The sequence below is a fragment of the Oxyura jamaicensis genome, chromosome 4, assembly GCF_011077185.1.
Source record: "Oxyura jamaicensis isolate SHBP4307 breed ruddy duck chromosome 4, BPBGC_Ojam_1.0, whole genome shotgun sequence".
In the NCBI taxonomy this organism is placed as follows: Eukaryota; Metazoa; Chordata; class Aves; order Anseriformes; family Anatidae; genus Oxyura; species Oxyura jamaicensis.
In genome coordinates, this window is record NC_048896.1 from 37,295,319 (window position 1) to 37,314,778 (window position 19,460).

The window sequence follows — 19,460 nt, forward strand, 5'->3', positions numbered from 1 at the left end:
TCTGAAATGGGAAGAATGATAAGGAGGATGCCTCTGGTAATTGGTGTTGCAATAATTGCAATTTCAAGTTTTATATATAATGTATAATATGTAAATTGTGTAATATGTAATCGTATCTGAAGCACCTCTTTGATCCTGATAGTGTGGCAGAATCGTGTCTTTCTAACTTGTTTTTCATTTTAGTATTGGGGTTGACCTTTGAGATTAATGTATTTCCCAAGTCTATAGCAGCTATCATAGATTTTCTCAGTTATGACTTTCTTTTCCACGTGAATTTTCTCTCTCCTGTCTTTTGTACTATTTATTCTTTCTGAGTAGTGTTCTCAAAGATATAACTAGACACATTACACGAGCTTTTTCATACCAACGGTAATTGATGAATTTTCCTCTGCAGATTGTTTCTAAGCTGAAGGATGAAATCACTCTGATGGAGAGAGAGCACAACGACCTTCAGCTGCACATTGCAAGAACAGACTGGTGGTGTGAGAATCTTGGCATGTGGAAAGCCTTCATCATCTCAGGCGAGGTATTTTTGTTTGTTTTGTTTTGTTTTGTCTTCTGGGTCAGTTCAAACTCGCTAAAGAGAAGAATAAAAACCTGAATATACTTTCCTAATACCTTTGTGTATACTTTGTATTTACTTGGAGGGGGTGGGAATAACCTCTTCTGAGCTCCTCCTTTCTTTCCCAAGTGAGTGCTATGATGCATATACAAATGTTTCTAGTCCTCAGACTCTGTTGTAATGAAGTTGTAAAAATACCTGTATATACACAAGCAGGTTTTGGCATTTTTTTGCTATCTTAAGGGCATTATTTTTCATCAGAACTGCCTCATGTTATATTACCATGCTGTCATGCTTGAGCACAGTTGTCTTTTCAGTATGCCTCAAAACTCCCCGACTGTAAATGAAGAAATTCAACAGGTTGAAAAAGCAATGTGTTATTTTAAGAACTAAATTCTCACTGTGTAAGTTTCTGGGTTTGTTTTAATGCTGTTTAGAACAGTGAAGCTCTTAATTTAAGTGTTCTATGAGACTTCTAAAGCTGTGTTTTAAAAAACAGCAGCATCACGTGCAGCAAAACTGTGGAACAGCAGCTTTCTGGGAAGGGTCCCAGTCCAGAACTGCCCAGTATCTCCTTTCTTGCTAAATGAATATGTGGTTCTGCTAAATGTGAGAGAAACTGGGAGAAAATTATAAAGAGTTAGTACCTTAACTGTATTGTAGAAGAAGTACTGGATTAGATAATTAAATGTAGGCTTGTATTAATTGTGCTGTTTGCAGCTCTGTGCTTCAAAGGGTAGGCTGGAAAAAATATTAATGTTGTGCTTTTCCATGTTAATTAATTGCTTGGAAATGTTCTGGCCACAGTTGATGATTTCAGGAACATGAGTAGGTGACATTGTCCTCCTGTCTGCAAAATACACTCTCGCTAATCCCAGTGTTTTGGAGAGAGAAATTTGGTGGCACTGTGTTCTGTGCAGAGAAGCTTAGTAAAAGTAAATGTTGCTGTAGAATGTGAGCTGAAAAGTGTAATAGCCTGTCATCAACCTTTTAAACTGATTTACTAATGCAGTTAATGGATAATACACAAAAATCTAGAATTACTTATGGCTTGGAAAAATGCATGTGTCCCCCCTTAGCCTGTGCTCTCTCTCAGGTGAATCTTTAAAGCTTTGAGTCATAAAAATGCATTATCTGAAAAAAAAAATAAAAATGATATGAATAGTGTAACTCATAAGGGTTGTGTGGTAACTGACATTTCTGATTACAAAAAAAAACAACAAACATATTTGGAGACTCGGTGTTTTGGCTGTTTGACAGAGGTTGAAAAAAAGACCACAGGAACATGCAAAATGAAGGGGACCTGTGATAAGGTCCCCATGAAGGTCCCCTTCATTCTGCATGTCCTCTGGAATTAGACTCTGAGTCACATCTCCCATACCAGCAGGTGTAAAACTCCCAGCTATGTAAACTAACGTGCTTTACTTCCCTTTAGTGGTTTTGGACTTCCATATTGTTTCATGTTTTAGCAGACGTTCTGTCTCCCCTGTCTGAAAAAGGCTGTTTCAGAGAATAACTTTTATATTTTATTTGAAATCTATTGAGTTCTTAAAGAATGGAGTTAGTAGATCTGAACAAGGTGAAAAAATAGCTTGTCTTACTCAATTATTTAAGTACATCAGAATTAGGGTGTGTATGCTGAGAGGGAGTTAGGAAAGCTGGCTTCCTGTGAATTGAGGAAAGCAGCGGTGTGCTGGATACATCTTTGAGGTCTGCGTGCTTAAAAGGGGCTGCAGCCAGCAGTCTGGCAGCCTGTATTTTACTGCTGCACAGCTTGAGGGGGGGGAGGCAATTATGGAGAGCTGCTCAGACTAAGCACATTTGCACATGGGCTTGTTGACTGGTGTAAGGAGAGGCCTGACTTTTGTTCATGGTTACTCACTCCTGGCGGATGGCTGGACCAGCCTTAGTGCTCCTTACAGGTGATTCAACAGCTTTCCTTGGCACCTTGTTACTCTGCTGGTTTTATACCTTCTCCTAATGTAGAGCTTAAATTTTCCCTACTGCAGCCAATAGCTATAGCTTCTCCTGGAAAGTATTTAATGTTTGTCCTTTACTTATATTTCCTATGTTTCTTTGCAAGCTCGTTGCTGTGAGCACGCTCCACGTGGCCCTGGTAAGAGAGGTTGACCTCCCTGTGGAGGAGGCTGTGTTAACATCCTTGTCCCTGTCTATCTCTGTCCACCTCAGAACTTTGTGTCTTTGTGGACGAGGCATTTAGGCACTCTGGTAGATGGTAAATCCTGAAATAATGAATGTTTACTTTGTCTTGAGGCTCTGGAGTTGCTGTGAATGCAAAAATAAATTAATGGAAGAAAACCCAATAGCCTGAAGCCTCTTTGGGTGCTCTTGAGGGCTGATTCTATCCATAGGTATCAGTGAGTAACCTGAAAGGTTTGCATGGAAGCTGAGAAAAGGGACTGAGAAAGGGCTGAGGATGAGACTTTCGGCAATTTTATCTTAAGATCTAATTCTGAGAGTCCTTACCAGTGCTGTGGGATGATCAGGGCTGAGCCCATCAGAAAACCTTCCAAATTGCAAAGCCAGCTTCAAAGAACTTTAAAGCAAACCCCAAAAGCCCTAAATCTCATTTCCTTAGTATGCTTTTCCAGCTTCTACTTACAAACAACAGAAAAATAGCTGGAGGGATGAAAAAGTCAAATATGTTACTGGATGTGCACGGAGCCCCCTCAAATACGGTGCGCCGTATTAGGGGCAGTCTTGAGACCTGCTGTCGTTCAGTGCTCTCATTAGTGACCAGCGCACAAACAGTGAGTTCATGGTAATGTACCGAATGAGGAACTTCTATGAGAAGTGAAAGTCCTTCCACTTGCTTAGCGTAGCAGAAGAAAGACTCGGGGGAACAGGACTATTTTTAGAAATGCATCAGCAGGGTAGCCTTGGGGGGGGGCAAAGACTTGTTGGAACAAGCAGTAAAGGAGAGATTGGAAGGAAGCTTCCAGTGACCAAGGTGAGGGCGTCTTTAATATAGGGACAAAAAAGCAACTTGCTTCTCGGCTTTGACTTCATTCATCGTAGTAGTTGTATGAGATGGTGCCTGTTGTAGCAAAAGGCTAGATCTCTTCCTTGGAAGACCCCTGTCACCTTATTTTTCTGTGTATTTTCCAGTCGACTCACTAATTCTGAAAAACAAGCACACAAGTACTCAAGTTGGTCACAAATTTTGCTTTCTTAAGGAGGTCACGAAAACTTGTAGATTTTTACATAACGACGCTTGAGTGAGCTTGTGTCTCCATCTAGTAATTAGAATGCAAATGGTTTTGTACACGGAAACTAATGTGGAAACAGAGGGCTAATTCCCCCCATGCTGAGAATGCACTTCCAGAAGGATGAATATCCCTTGATGGTTACAGTTCAGATTATCCCACACACGTGCAAGTTCCTGCCCTGTGGACTGTAACAGGGAATAATCTGCATGACTCAAACCAGCATTTTCAGCACTGATCTCCCAGTTTTCAGAAACAGCTGCCAGGAGACGTTTGTTTCACAGAGATGTGAAACAGGATGTTCAGATAGTACCCCAGTGGTCCTTGGCAGATGCAGGACCTGAGCAGCTGCAGAAGATGCAGGTATGTTTTAACTGCGTGCCTTTTGCAGCGTGATGGAGCACTCTTCAAAGTACCTGTCAGTAGCATTAAGCATTGCCAGACTTTCACAGGCTTCTCAGAAAGTGTGTCTTAATTGTATGCATTTTAGAGTTTATTCCTTTTTTTAATTGGATTAGCTGGATATTCTTAAAAAAAAAAAAAAAGCCTGGAAAGCTTAAAAATTGATTACTTTCAATGAGAGTGGTATTCTGTAACTACCTTTCTGTTATTTGAATGTATATAAGATGATAAAAATAATAAGAAGATAAAAAGATAAACACTTGAGATTTAGGTTTGGCTTTCAGTTTGTGTTTTCTGTAGATTATTTGATGTCACCTTCACAAAAAGACTTAAATTTTGCCCTTTAAAAACCGCATGCACATCTATTTTTTAAACCCTATTTGCCTGATGTAGCAGGATGCTTCTATGTGGGAGCTGGACAGAAACAAAACCTGTACAAAAAGCTGTGTATTATATGCATTTCTCAAAGTTGCCTAACCTCTACAGCAGTCTCATGTAAATAAATAATCAGAAATCTGTTACCATTAGGACAAAAAAATGAAGTTCTGGGTGGCATATGAAAACAAGAAGCAAAGCGGTAGCGCATTTAACTTCTTTGGCATAGTTTTCCCGTTTGCACAACGCAGTTAAGCACTCCTCCTTCCTCTGGCTGCTGTTTGGCTTGACTCAGTGAAGTTGTGAGTCCCTTGGAAACAGATGTGGCACGGGTACCACGTGTGCTATACGTGCAGAATGGGCTCCGGGGGCTCGGTGAGAGCTGGGAGGCAGCCCCTGCTGCGGGGGCGAGCTCAGCATGAGCACTGGGAACAAACAGAAGGAACAGGGGGCAGGGAACGTGCACTGGTAAGCAATCAGAAACCTTGAAAGCTAAGAGAATACCTACAGGTGCTGGAAGAAGACGTGGCAGTGATCTGATTGCTGATGGACAGCATTGCACAGCTGTGTGTAGGGCGTTGCCTAAAACAGTGGCTAGCAGAGGACTGATTCAGGACTAATGTAGCCTTCTGGCTGAAGTTTAGTCCACTAAGGGTACTGCTCGATGAAACAAGCATGGTATGGTGATGAGTCAGTTTGCAAGCCAGTCATCTGGCAGCACGAGTGTTCCACTCTTTCCCTTCAGAGTGATATACCCTATCTGTATTTTTTTTCCCCCGACTAGGTTTTAGAAGAGAATGGAGAACAAGTGCCCTGTTACTCTGTCATGGTGAGCTTACAAGAAGTTGGTGGAGCTGAAACTAAGAACTGGACTGTTCCCAGGAAGCTCAGTGAGTTTCAGAACCTGCACCGGAAGCTCAGCGAGGTACGAATCCCAGCGGAGGGAGAAGATGCAAATTGCTAACATTTGTCGGTATGGTGTATAGAGGGGGAAAAAAGAGCACTGAAAACCACATTAAAAATGTTATTTTTTTTTTTTAGCCCAGTCTTTTGACTTTTACCCTTTTCAAGTTCATTTTCTATTCACACATCCCTGGCCTCTGCCAAATGTTCATAAAACTTATTTATATTTTTTCTTAAGTAATGAATGTTTTTCTGAACTGACCCAATGTCCAAATAATACCAGCGTTGCACTGTCATGCAAGAGCCTGCTTTAAGAAATAGATTTTGTCTCTGTCTTCCAGGGAGGTATTAAAAATGACAGCTTTTTGGGACAGAGAATATTTACTCTTTAATCTGCTGTAACTTTTCTGTCTGATAAAAGGTAGATAATGGTGTTGTGAGTAGGGGAAGAGGTTCCGTTGTAAGCCCATAGTGGGTAAGGGAAGGTGTTTTTCAGCATACTGAGCAGGGTATGGCAGATGAGAATACAAAGTCTGATTTCCATTTTGAACCAGAACTACTGTTTAGTTTTTCTGCACATGTGCATTAAGTGAGCTGCCCTTTCTCCTACAGTGCTTTCCATCATTAAAGAAAGTTCAGTTGCCTTCCCTCAGCAAGCTGCCCTTCAAGTCCATAGACCAGAAATTCATGGAGAAGTCCAAGAACCAGCTTAATAACTTTCTGCAGGTAAGAAGACAGACTGTGGAGTAAGGAGGGTACCAGAAATTCAGACATAGCCGTAGGTTCACCTCTTTTATGCCAAAAGGCATTTACGACCACAGTATATCCCTTATACCTCGCTTCTACAGCCACTGTTTGGAGAATCCTAGCACCCTGTTGTGCTCTTATTTACCCTCCCTTTTGTGAATGATTGATACTTCTCTTATGTTTCCTGCAAGTCAGTGTTTGAGTAGCCACTCTGCCCTTTCTCTCTCTGGGGGTCTTGGTGGGCAATTTTTTGTTGTTGTTGATTGTTCGTTTGTTTCTGTTTTTTAAACCCATCCTCACCTCTATTCTTTCTAATTAAAACTTCAAGTGGTTCATTTGAGAGACAGCATGTCCCGTCCCATTCTCAGCTACAGCCTGCAGAGGCTCTAAGAAGGTCTTTGTGAAAGGTCAATGACAGCAGAGCATTTTCCTGCTTAGTCCCACATGGTCTGGGTTTGCTTCATGGTCAGTCAGCTTGAGAGGCTTTGAGCAGAGAAATGGTTTTGTGCCTCCAGCAGGGTGAAAGGAGAAGTGGCTTGGTTTTCTGCTTGGCTTTGGTGTCTGTGAACTAGACTAATACCGCTGAGAGATGCTTTAATTGAATTGAATGCATTGTATGATTACTGTTTTTAGGTCACCTAGAGCCTCAGGTGGACAGCTTCATTATTTAGTTTAAAATCAAAAGAGATTCTTAGGACTGAGTGTGATTTTGCTTATTGGGAGCAATTTGTCTTTGATCTCAGGTAACACCTACAAATTGCACTTACGGTGTTTGCTTTTTATTTTAGGGCAACCTGTATTCTGTATGGCTGCTTTTTAAAATGGACTACTTGAATTCACAATGCACATGTTAATCCATGTGTTCAGTGGAGACAGTGGCCAGCTTTATGTCTTTCTCTCTTGTGTCTTCCTTCATGCTTTTGACCGTGCCATTATATTCCTTGCTCCCTGATGGCTTGCCCATGCTATGATATAAAAATGCTAGTACCAGCAGCAAAAGACTGCGCAAGAACATTGTGAGCTGCTCCTCACTTGACCGGTGCTCCTTCTTCCCATTTCTTGCATGCAGGAGCCTGGTGGCTACCAGAAAGGGAACTGTTTTTATTTTCTGAGCCATGCGTTGTCACCAGAAACATTCTCAAAGAGTGGCTTCTCCCGTCCTGTGGGCAAATAGAGGTTGGCAGTAACCCCACTGAAATTACTGGCCTAGTGTGAGAGCTTGAGGCAGTCCGTGCGTGCATGATCGTTCTTTGCAGGGACACGTAACCTTAAAAGAACTTCTGTGAGACAGTTGAGGAATGGAATTTGTGGCATAAGACGTGGAGGGTGGGATTTCTCAAACCTTCTGTCCCTGTGTGCAGACAGATGGGTGCTCCTAGGGTGTGCCAGATGTCTGAACAGGAGAGTTGAATCGTGCCTCAGGAGTCAGTGTTATCTCTCTATTGACTAAAAAGAGAGCACAGAGCAGATGGCTCAGATGTAAGGGTTGATGCTATAAATGCCAAAGTTGTCTAACGTGCATGAAGTTGAGATGAGTTTGGCTGACAGTAACCAGTCCTCGAGTACTAAGTTAATTTGATCTTTGACTAGCTAAGAAAGAGTAAATAACAAATCCTGTTATTGTCACTTTAAAGTGCAGTACTTCACAACAAATGTCTTACAAATTGAAACTTTGTGCTTTTAAAAATGAAGTTGTAAGATTAAAAACCTGACTGACTCCTTAAATACAGCTACCACACTGAAGTGTCTGTGAGGCATGAATTTTTTTCTCATGTTCTACTTCTGAGCCACATCTTAATTGGTTTTATTGGCTGACCTGACACATTTTGTTCCTTAACAAGAAATATTTAATTGATGTGTTGTTTCTGTCATTGCTTTTCTTTCATAGAAATTGCTCTCTGATGAAAGACTCTGTCAAAGTGAAGCACTTTATGCCTTCTTGAGCCCCTCCCCAGAACACCTCAAAGTTATCGATGTGCAAGGAAAGAAGTCATCTTTTTCACTCTCGTCATTTCTTGAACGCCTTCCTGGTGATCTGTTTTCTCATCAAGAGGTAAGTGGTAGAAAAGTAATCTTCCCAGATGTAATTACTTAGCCAAAGTAAGCAAGAAGAGGCATTATTATAACACATCTGAATGGCAGGTAATATTGGAAGGCATTTTGAAAGGTCATTTTTAATTTACTGTAAGTGAACAAAGAGTCAGAAATAAGAGCTGTTTATGACTTCAGAAGGTATTTTTTAATGAAATGTTTCCTGCCCTTTGATAAATATATATATATAGGCAAGTGTGTAACCTGTCACAAATTAATGAAGTGCAGTCCATGTGGGATTGCTTATTTGTTATAGCAGAATTTCCCACTTTTTATGCTCTGGACATGCATATTGTTGAGAGTTTTAGACAGGTAAAAATGTTCATCTCTTAGGAGGCTGTTCTTGGCACGGAGCAGCTGTGTGTCTTTAATAATTTCTGGATAACTTCTGAAGAAAAGCTACTTTTGACAAAGAATGTCTGCAAATGGTACAGGCTTGCATATACAGGTGGTAGCCCGTGGGGCCAAACAGGTTGGTGCATTTGATACTAAGTCATAGAGACAAAGAAAACCCCCTTGTCTTTCAAGATTCAGCAAAGAATGTGACAATGAGTGACTAAAATAGCTCATTGACTAAAAATCCATGGCGCTCTGTCACGTGTGGTTCATATTGCAGATACACAACCTTCAGGGAGCTGTTTCCATTACCAGTTATTTGTTATATGAAATAATTCTTCTGTTAACTGGTGTAGTCGTCTGTAGTGGCTGGGCTTTTTTGAGGATAAATGGAGTTTGGGAAACTTGTGCAGGTCTCACCTGTTAATAGACAAAACGTTGACCTTGCATCTCTTAGGAATAAGAAAATCCTTCCTATATATTCTTATTTTTTTTTCAAAATAGTGCTGTATTTCCACCTAGATAGTAAATGTATGTGTGCTTCTTTATATAGAGTGCGAGACACTCATTCTAGTTATTGACAGAAGTACTTCAGCTCTAAAGAGGGAAGAGTGTGTTCACTAAAATAACTGTTAGGTAGAAGCAGCATCAAGCAAAGAAGCACGAAGCTATTAGTGTTTCTCTGTTTCATGGAAAAACATCCGCAAGCACAAAGCCAGACCACATGTGTATTGCATTACTTGGGTGCGTAGGAGGAGTTAGGAAATATGGGAGACTTGTAATGAGGGAGGGAGCGAAGAGAAAGAAATGAAGAAGCAGAAATGAAACTGAAAAATGAAGGAAATGGAATAAAAAAGGCCCTGAGAATGTGGAAGCAGGAGTTGGAACATACCTTCTTAATTGGTTTAAATTTAATAGCATTTCTTCTTACTTGTAGGATTAGCAGCTTAATATTACTAGCCTGTATTATGCCAGTACTATGCAAATGCAGATGAAGTGCATCCCATTTCATATCCATCCATCTTCCCTCTCCTCTCCCCTCCTTCCCAAACACAAACATGAGAGAACGGAATACAGATAGAGGAGTACAAGAAACTGTTAGACCCGCCGAGCCTGCGTGGTACAAAGGCTTGTCCTAGTTTAAACATAGTGATAAAATGGAATGGAGGCAGGGGAATTGTGAGCAAGTCTGGGCCGAGCTCCAATTTTTCTCAGACACGCTGGTCTTTCAGTTGGGGGTTTTTAGATCAGCTCGGTCTTGCTCAGTGATTGCAATTTGGATCATTTACTACAGCATTTCAAGTAGGGTTAAATCGTTTGGTCTGACATCATTGATGCAGTTACTTGTTAAATCACGCATTACAGAGTTGTTACAGTTGGGTTTTCTCTGTAACAAGGAATTCCTGTTTTATTCCATATTGGACTCTATTGAAGAGCGTGCTCTCTTACTGCTTTCTTTGTCTCTTACATCTTGTCTTACTTTCTGCAAATTTGTTAGAGCAACAGTATTACCTCTTGAGTGCTGTTTTCAGCATTATATATTGCAGCAATTTCAAATCTCATATAAACAACCCCTTGGATGGGGTTAACTTCAGCATGTGTTTCTTAACTCTCAAGACTAAAAACAAATGAGAGGAAAAATACAGCCGATGCTGTCTAGAAGAGGGTTTTCAGGTTTATGAAGCATTAATGAATAGAAAATTCACTGTGGTGTAAGAAGTCACACTTCTCATTGCATTTGCTAAATGAGAGGGGATTTACTGAAGGGCAGTAAAATAGAGCAGGAACCTCAGAGAGGTCATCGGATTCATCCTTCTGCTCCAAATAGGCTCAACTGTACCAGCAAAATTCTTGGCACGTCTGTAATGTTCTTAAACCTCCAGTGAGTGATGTTCTGCAGCTGAGCAAGGCAGTGTGTCTCAGTTCTCAGCTCTCTTCATGGTTATAAAATTGTTCTTTCTAACTAACCTAAATCTCCCTTAGCCTGCTAGCTCTTGTCCTGTCAGCAGCAAACACAGAGCTGTCTATTCCCTTTCTTTACATTAAGCCTTTTTGTTTGGGTTAGGATCACCTCATTTATCAGGAGTCGCTACTTTCCTTTGGTCTTCCATTCTTCTGTTTCTTAGATTGAGCAGCCTGCTTCTACTAGTTATTGGTATGTTTTATGCAGTTCTTAAGGTTTTGCTCTGCACTTATCCAATAATACTTGTTTTTCTTGGAAATGTTTCAAAATTAGTCACCAGCTGTCATTCCCACTAGGTTTTCCTATTCCCACATATTAAACTCATTTATATCTATATATATATACACAAACATACACGTCTGCCTGTTGTATGGACAGTATTCCTGCTTACAGATCATGGGGGCATGCTTGCCTTTTTCACAGGCCCTCGGCTTTGTTTTTTTTTTTTTTTTTTCTGTACTAATACCAATTCCAATTATTTAATTTCCTGCATTATTGCTGCTTTACATCTGTACTTACCAAATTGCACCCGGTGAGCTCACCTAGAAATTCAGTAAGCTCACCTGCAAATTCCGTAAGCTTATTTTCTGTTCTGCTGCCCAAAGGGTTAATGAAAATACGGAATGATGTCTATTATGGAAAATGAAATAAAACAGTTTCTTGAATATCTAAAATAATGAAGGGCCAAGAAGTCTGTTGGCCAGAGGAAGATGGTGAGCAGGGCCGGAGCTCGTTCTAGTCTCTGTCCCTGGAGAAAACTGTTCATTGTCAGTAAATCTGTGTGTTCGTGTGGCAGGACAGGCAGTGATTTGTGGCTTCCTCATGTGTTTTTTTGTTCCCTGGCCTGAATCACAGCTTAGCCTACAGAACGCTTTAAAAGCTGGGTACTCATCAAGCTATGGAAGTCAGTAAAAGTGGAGTCTGTGGGGAAGTTTACGGTGCACTTCAGTGTGGTAGGGTGTTTTTGCTTTCATTTTTTCTGGTTTTGAGAAGAGAAACAGCGTAGAATAGAGAATGACAAATGTGACATGGGCAGTGAAGGGTACAGGATGTGAGATGTGTTGAAATATACAACACTAGAGAGTTGTTTTATCCATACAGTACAATGCACTACCATGCCCCCAGAAAATTCTGGGACTGGAAGTGTACCCAGAGTTAATGCTGGGCTTCAGGTGGGATTTGAAGGATGTGAAGAAGAAGAAAGAGAAACTGATGTACATCTGAGATGCTGTAGGCTAGTCTCTATATAGATGTTCAGATATTCAGATGACAGGCAAGGGGTGATTGAAAGACTTTCGATGTAACGCAAAGAAAGAAAAAATAACACAAGAAGAATAAATCCACAAAGGAGGTTTTCTGGACCAGGTGTCTTCATGTTCCTCAGGCTCAGGTCACTAAGCATCACCATATTATTTTTCTGCCTGGGACTGGTGCTTGTTAAAGGTAGTCCTCTTTGGAGCAGCCAGTTCGTTTCCCGCTGCTGGATCCTGTTGGATCCTACTGCAGGGACAGCCCGGGTGCCATCTCCTCTTCACAGCTCTCATGCTGCCTGGCAGCACGTGGCTCCCACTCCCCACCTTCCCGGTGGCATGGCAGTACCTAAATCCATGCTGGAAGAAGGGCTCATCCCATGTTGTGGTTCATCCCATGTTGTCTCTCTGTTCCTAGGAAGAAACGGAAGAGGACAGTGACCTGTCAGACTATGGAGAAGAGGTGGATGGGAAAAAGGACTCCCTTGCTGAGCCGTGTTTCATGCTGATCGGGGAAATCTTTGAGCTGCGAGGAAGTAAGCTGCAAACCTGCTCGTTTGTTAGTGGAATCTGTTGGCCAAGAAATCTGGCTTACTTTGTAGTTCATGGTTTTTCTTCTATTTCACAAGTGTAGTCTATATAGCAATTTAATTTGGAAAGGAGCTGCTTTGCAGTAGTTCCTAACTGTGGAGCTTTTACACTGAAGTTTAATTTCAATATGACATGGAACTAAAAATGCAACTGGTAGGGAAGATAATACACATTCAGTAATCTTAAGTACTTCATTTAAGAAAATTATTCTAGAAAAAAAAAATCAGGGAAGTACAAAAGCATGTTTTCTGTAAATTGGTTGCATATTAGAATGCATGAATTATGAGGAAGGAAAGATGGCTTTGTCCCACAACATGTTACTGACAAAGCAACAGTTTAATGTCTGCTTCAAGTGTATCATGGATGCATTTTAATTCTACAGTGTGTATAATGGAAAAGGTGCTATAACTGTGGCACCTTTTGGTACCAGATTTTTTTCCTTCTTTATGTAACTGAGCGATGGTAATACAAGAAAAAACAAACAAACAAAACAAACCAACCAACGTATTTTTCATTCTACTGAATATGTAGGCACACTTGACACTATAAAATTATGTGCAGGCTAACGATTACAAAACCCCTTCCAAAAGTGACAGATGTATATTCTAAATTTAGGCTTTTCTTCTGATAATGGTGAACAACATGAAAGAAGGATTAACCACTAATTATAAGGAAGCACATTTGCTTCTTTTACTGGTAATGGAACGCTAATTGCTTGTACTATTTGAGTGAAAATGTTTTCAGAATTTCAATGCTGCTGCTGTGCATACAACATTGTAATAGTAGGTACAAAAAGGGTATGAATTTTCAGGGGTTTTCTTGTAGTACAGAAAGGGTTTGGGTAGTTATATTGTTCAATAAATTTAAAATATTTAACAGCACAGCTTCCAGAGTAAACTGCAAATGCATAATGCAGATATGTTTATGTAATCTGCAAAAAAAAAACCTAAAAACCCTATTGCAAATAATACAGGGAAAACAGTCATGAAAAAGGAAGATCCATGTACAAGTACTTAAATCTTAGGAAGGATGATAACAGATATGTACAGTAGAGATTTTTTTTATATAATCATAGGTTCCATAATGTTACTAACTTCACGATCTTCATTTTCTGTCTTTTTTTTTCGTTGTTCTAGTGTTTAAGTGGGTCAGAAAAACATTAATTGCACTAGTACAAGTCACTTTTGGAAGAACTATCAACAAGTAAGTGGCTGTTACTTTAACCAAACCTGCAACATTGTTCTGTGAATAAAGGCTGAGCAGAATTGTTTGAAGTAATAATAATAATCTGGACACTGTATATGAATAAGTTGATTAGAGAAGACACAGACACGCAGATTATCATTTTGCTTATTTACCCAATATTTTTTCCCCTGCAGAGGGCTTTGCTTTTGCAGAGACCTGCCTCTGAATAGCTTTTATTAGTTCATGCTTTATTTTACAGTCCCATGAAGTTTTTGTCAGAACTGAAACTAGGTTTCTGTATTAGTTAATTTCTTTCCAATCAAATGCAGATTTCTCTACAGTGACTGAAATAATGTTTACGTGATGAGAACCATTAATTTGTAATGTTGAGCTTAACTCGTCACTGTTACTCATGTTTTCATAAATGTATTTTTTATGTATTGCATGAAGATGTATCTGCCAAGTGAGGTCTGGATGAGGCTATGAAGTAAGTGTGTGTCTGTACATACCATCTATGTGGAAAACTCTTTCATTGATAAAAAATTTTGGATATTACTTTGTCAGTTACAAAGGCCTATGGTAAAACTTGATTCAGTAGAGCTGGTGATTCACACAAACACGCTTCCCACGATCCTCTGGTCAGTACTGACGTTTTGATTCATGATAATGATGATTTTATGAAAGTCTGTGAATCTGTGATTTCCATCCTATGGAAGTCACACACAGAAAAAGGACCACTGAGAATCTGATGAAATGCGTTGTTTTGCTTTGGTGTAGCATTGGGACTGTTACTCAGGAAAGTGTCACAGCCCAGAAGATAACAGCAGAACAGGCTGTTCCTTCAGTGGCTAATTTTGTACATGCCAGCATTGCTTATAAAACCTTTTACGTATGTTATACAGTGGTAAATTGGCCAAGAAGAGATGTAAATTCATGCACTTGACTCTCAGTGGTTGTCCCTGACAGTACACATTTACTGAGTTTTAAACTGATCAGTTCATTTGTTCACAAACTGCAGATAACTAGCATGAAAGACACCTGAGAGAGGACAGAGTCCGCATACACGAGTTGCTGTGTAGCTTTTACATGTTGGTTAAATTCTTACCTTTATTAAGGCTTTCACCTGTACTGTGGCACAGCTAAACAGTACTGCCTGTAGCTCGCTCTGTACCTCAGGCTCCTTACACCAAGGACTGCAATTGGCTTCATGCAGCCACTGGAGAAGGCTGCTACCTCCATTTGTAATCTCATTTCTAATGTGCTTATGAAGTTACAGCATTACTATCAAAACTTTTTGTGCTTTTATCCCACCGGGAACTTCTGTGCACGTATCTAGTTTGGAGTTCATCGGTTAGGTTTTTGTTTTTCCCTAGTGGAGCCTTTGCACTGCCCATCCCTGAAATGCTTGTGCATCCTTGTATGCGCATGTGTATTTGCAGACTACTTTAAAATGTAGCGTTCTTTGCATCTCAGTCAGCTATCTGGAGAGATCTAGATCCTAGAGCACCTGGAGCTGATTACGACTTGCCATGATGCTGGTGAAAGCACCTCCAGTAAACTGGGATAATGAAGATAAGCATTCCACTGCTTCTAGTAGGAAAAAACAAACAAACAAAAAACATAAATCTGGATAAAATGTGAGAATGTGAGACCGGTTCTGATCTGCTTCCTTCCACACTTTTTTATAGGCAAATCCGAGACACCGTACACTGGATGTTCAGTGAACCAATGCTTGTTTATTATATTGGTGTGTTTCGAGATGCATTTTGGCCAAATGGAAAGCTAGCACCACCACAGAGGGCCAAGAGCGATGAACAAAAGCAAGAAACAAAACAGAGAGCACAGCAAAAACTACTTGAAAACATTCCAGGTGAGAACACTCATTCCACTTCATCGCAGATTTAATACCAGTAAGAAAAATGGTTAACCAAATAATGTTCTGCTACATTTTGGATTTTTCCTGTAGCGTTGTAAATTATGGTTATTTGCATAAACATAATTTTGGCCTTCCCCTTTACCTTTCCTGTCTCTGTCTCATAAAAGGGCTTGGGTAACACTGGTGGATATAAGATCATGTGTCACTGTCCTCTGTATGCAATACTCAAAGAACCCAAGTTAAGGCTCTCTCTGCTGCCTCTCCGTCAGCAAGCAGTAGGTGGTTCTGCTGCCTGGAACTACTTGACCTACAGGGAGAGCGGCACCACCACGATGACCTCTTGCTCTAATGTTTTAAAATGGAAGAGGGAGATCTACCCACGTTGTCATTATTGTGCGTTGCTGCACATTTCTGAGGAGAAGTTTCAGGGCACCAAATGTTAGAGGGACCTGTGGCCTGGGCAGAAGCACCCCAGATTGAGTGGGATTTCCAGGATTTGCCTGTGTCTGCCCTTTCCCCCACGTGAAGTGAGGCAGCTTCCTCCTCAGCATGCACATTCCTAGGGCACCATCCCTTCCCATTCACAGCACAGGGAGTCATTTGGATCATTTAGCCTCTTCAGAGAGCATGTAAACCAAAAGGCACCTCACTGGGAAGAAAGGATATTCACTCCATTTAGCCCTTGGAAATGCACTTAAACATTGCTTGAGTGCTTTCTATCTCCTCTCCACCTAAATTAACATGTATTTTAATGAGCTATTTCATAGCTTCACCGAGGTAGCTCCTAATACCCTTGTATTAGGGTATTTGATCAACTTCAACTGTTAAAATTGCAGCAAGCATGCATGCAAAATATTGGTCATCTGGTGTGTAAACGATCCTCCATCTGTTCTGTTATGATATATACCCACTTGCCTAGAATAGCCTTCCTTATTCTTTTTTGTTTGCTTGTTTTTAGAAGAGATGTTTCAGGACATAGTTGAATGCTCCTGAAATTAATGATGAAGCACCAAATCACTATTTATTCCCTACTGTAATTTAATCCAAAACGTAAATAATTGACTTAAAGTTCTCTTATCTGCTTGCTTGCAAGAAAGATTCCTGTGAAGACTGAGAGGCAATTGAAGTGCTAAACCTGTTTTAACTGTAGTTGTTTGTGGCTGAAGGTGTATTTAAGGGAATGGATTAACAGTGTATGAGATTAGACTTGACTGTGTGAGGTGAACTGCCTAGAAGTCACACTACATAATCATGTTAAAACACTTCAAATTGTCACTGAGATGCATGAGCTATTATTTAACTTGGGAATCTTGAGACTTTAAGGGTATCTTTTCAATCAGTGACCTAAGTTACCCATGTTTTTTTAAAACGTTGGTGAATGGGGTCATGCATCTTCTAATCATCTTATGTGAGGTGCAGCGTTTTTGTTTCCTATCCTTATGTATTTGTGGACAGTAATGTTGGTTAGATGCTGTACCTGGCATGAGTGAAACTAAGCTGAAGTAACATTCGTTGCAGATACTCTGCAGAGTCTTGTTGGACAACAAAATGCCCGTCACGGTGTAGTGAAAGTGTTCAATGCGCTGCAAGAAAGAAAGGCTAACAAGCATCTACTATACGTGAGTAATCAGAAAAATAGCCTGTTAAGTGTCTAATACTATTAATTGCTGAGCACTGCTTACTCAGCAGAGCCTGGGGTGTGTGTTCTTGAAGACATTTATATCAGACTATTTGGTGTGAAAGTAGCTTTGTTGTTACTAAAGTAAGTCATAAAAATATATACTCATTTCATCATATGAGTAATCTTGATTAACAAAAAGCTGTTTAAAATACAGCTTTGCTTTTGGCTACAATAGATTGCCCACCACACCCAACTTGGCCTGACTTCATATCATAATGTATGCTAACTCCTTTGTATAGCTGAGAAAAATAAGGCACTTGCTACATACTTTGGAGAATACTAGGGAAGGAGAACTCCTGGAGTGGCGTACAGACGTGATGGCTCTCTCTGAGTCCCACTCCTATGCTGCTGGTTGGGTCTGGATACGTGGCTGGATCCAGGCACAAAGACTCGCTCCCAGTCAGTCTCTGTGGCTCGTTTCCTTCAGCAGCCAGCTGGTCCCATAGCGCAGCCTCAGCACAGGAGCAGATGCAGCCCTGGCCTCCTGGTGCTGGCTCATGTGGCTTTGACAGAGCAGCACCAGTTTATGCAGGGTGTGAAATCCCCATCTGAAAACTGCTGCCTGTGTCATTTGCTTTCTTTTAGCTTTAAGACATTTCCCCTTTCCTGTAGGGTGTGTGCTAATTTTAGGATGAATGAAAAGTAGCTGCATGAAAGATAAGCAGAATGACCCTACATCCCTACATGCTGCTTTTATCTGTGAAGTTCTGAATATGTCAGGAAGGTTGAAAGAAATGATAATTTGGCATCTGTATTCATCTTAGGTCTTCTCTGTTTTTCAGGTTTTGATTGAACTGCTGCTAACAGAACTGTGTCCTGAGCTACGAGCTCATTTAGAGCAGCTTAATGCCACTTAGGTTTGGATCTGCACAAGTGGACCACTAGAGAAATGTCTATGTCCAATAATAGACATGAAACTTATTTTCCTCTTTTCCATAGAGGGCGAGGACTATGATTATTTTTAGGGTTTTTCTTTTCCTCTTGAGTTTTTTTGTGAAGTAAACAGACTTGAAAAGATCTGATGCTGTAGTAGGGTAGACAAAACAATGCTGTATAGTAGCCAATTTTTATTTAAATTGTTCTATTTGACTACTCTTCTGTTTCAAATATAGATTGGAAAATAAATGTTCATATAAGCTCAAAGAAACCAGAAAATATTTTAAACATTTATGAAAAGAAGTTTTGCTGATAGTGGTAAACTAATGAATGTTGTACAGTTCTAATCTCCTCACTGAGGATTTGAGCATTCCTTTTTTCTTGTGTATTGAAAACGCCTTGTTGTGCAATATTACATGTAAAGCTATTGTGAAAATTTTATCAATTTTGTTTTTACCAAAGATTTCCTGTAGTTTGAAGCATTTGTAAGCAATAAATAACAAAACTGGATTTCAGTACTTGATAATTAGGCTGTACTAACAACTAACGAATGAGTCTGACAGCACTGGTTTCATAAGGAATATCTATGTTACTTTGAAGTCTGTGTCCAAAGTGTGTATTGTAAACTGGTATGTCCTACCAGAACGCCTGTGTTAAATGTGAGTTCAGAGATTAGTGCTTATGAACTGCTTCTATGAATAAGTAGACATTTAATTAAACTATTTGAATAGCTTCCCTGATATATTACTCAGGGCTGTTTTATTCAAATACCCCAATTTCAAATGACCTTCAAATCTTTCTCTTATTTTATACAAAGGAGGGAAAAAGTAATGTCTTCAGTGTTTTTTTAATTTATGTAAAGATATGTAAATATGGTCTTAATGCACATCTAAATAATTAAACGACATCAAAAATCCGTAGGTGACATTCATTACTTTCTTTCGAATTCAGCGCAGTTGTGCTTTTAGATAAACTACTTGCAGTTAGGACTGGCTGTAGCTCAAGGAACACAAAATCTATATGCTGTAGTGAAATCAGTGTTTTTAGTAATACCTAGCCTTCTCTTTTCACAGAGCAGTACAGATTTCAAGTGACAGCACAGTCCTACAAAGAAGGACAGAGGAAGACAGGCCTAGTACAGAGAACATAGAGAACTGCAGGAAGGAAGAAAACAAAAAGTATCAGTAAGAAAACGTGCCTCTAAGTAGAATTTGCTGGTATTAGAACTTGGCATGGTTTGAACAGTAAATCTTCTTGTCATACAGACTGAATCTCTGAAGTCTAAGGGTAAAATGTGTTAAATGTTTTTTTTTTTTTTTTTTTTTAAAACGAGGGCTCCTGGCAGGGAGATGAACGGAGCCAACCCCTAAACCCCCCCAATAATGCGGCACAGAA

The 19,460-nt window shown here is 40.0% G+C and overlaps 1 protein-coding gene across 2 annotated transcripts in view; it reads left to right on the forward strand.

Annotated features, from left to right (window-relative positions):
* The window catches only part of SNX25 (sorting nexin 25), an 82,431-nt gene extending 63,449 nt beyond the window's left edge, over nt 1-18,982 (forward strand). For both annotated transcript variants that reach the window (XM_035324247.1, XM_035324248.1), the window contains exons 11-19: nt 395-526; nt 5,351-5,491; nt 6,082-6,195; nt 8,105-8,269; nt 12,275-12,392; nt 13,584-13,650; nt 15,321-15,502; nt 17,027-17,127; nt 17,972-18,982. In XM_035324247.1, coding sequence (XP_035180138.1) covers nt 395-526; nt 5,351-5,491; nt 6,082-6,195; nt 8,105-8,269; nt 12,275-12,392; nt 13,584-13,650; nt 15,321-15,502; nt 17,027-17,127; nt 17,972-18,046 — 1,095 coding nt within the window. In that variant the 3' untranslated portion in view covers nt 18,047-18,982. The remainder of the gene's footprint in view (nt 1-394; nt 527-5,350; nt 5,492-6,081; nt 6,196-8,104; nt 8,270-12,274; nt 12,393-13,583; nt 13,651-15,320; nt 15,503-17,026; nt 17,128-17,971) is intronic.
* The last annotated feature ends 478 nt before the right edge of the window (nt 18,983-19,460 follow it).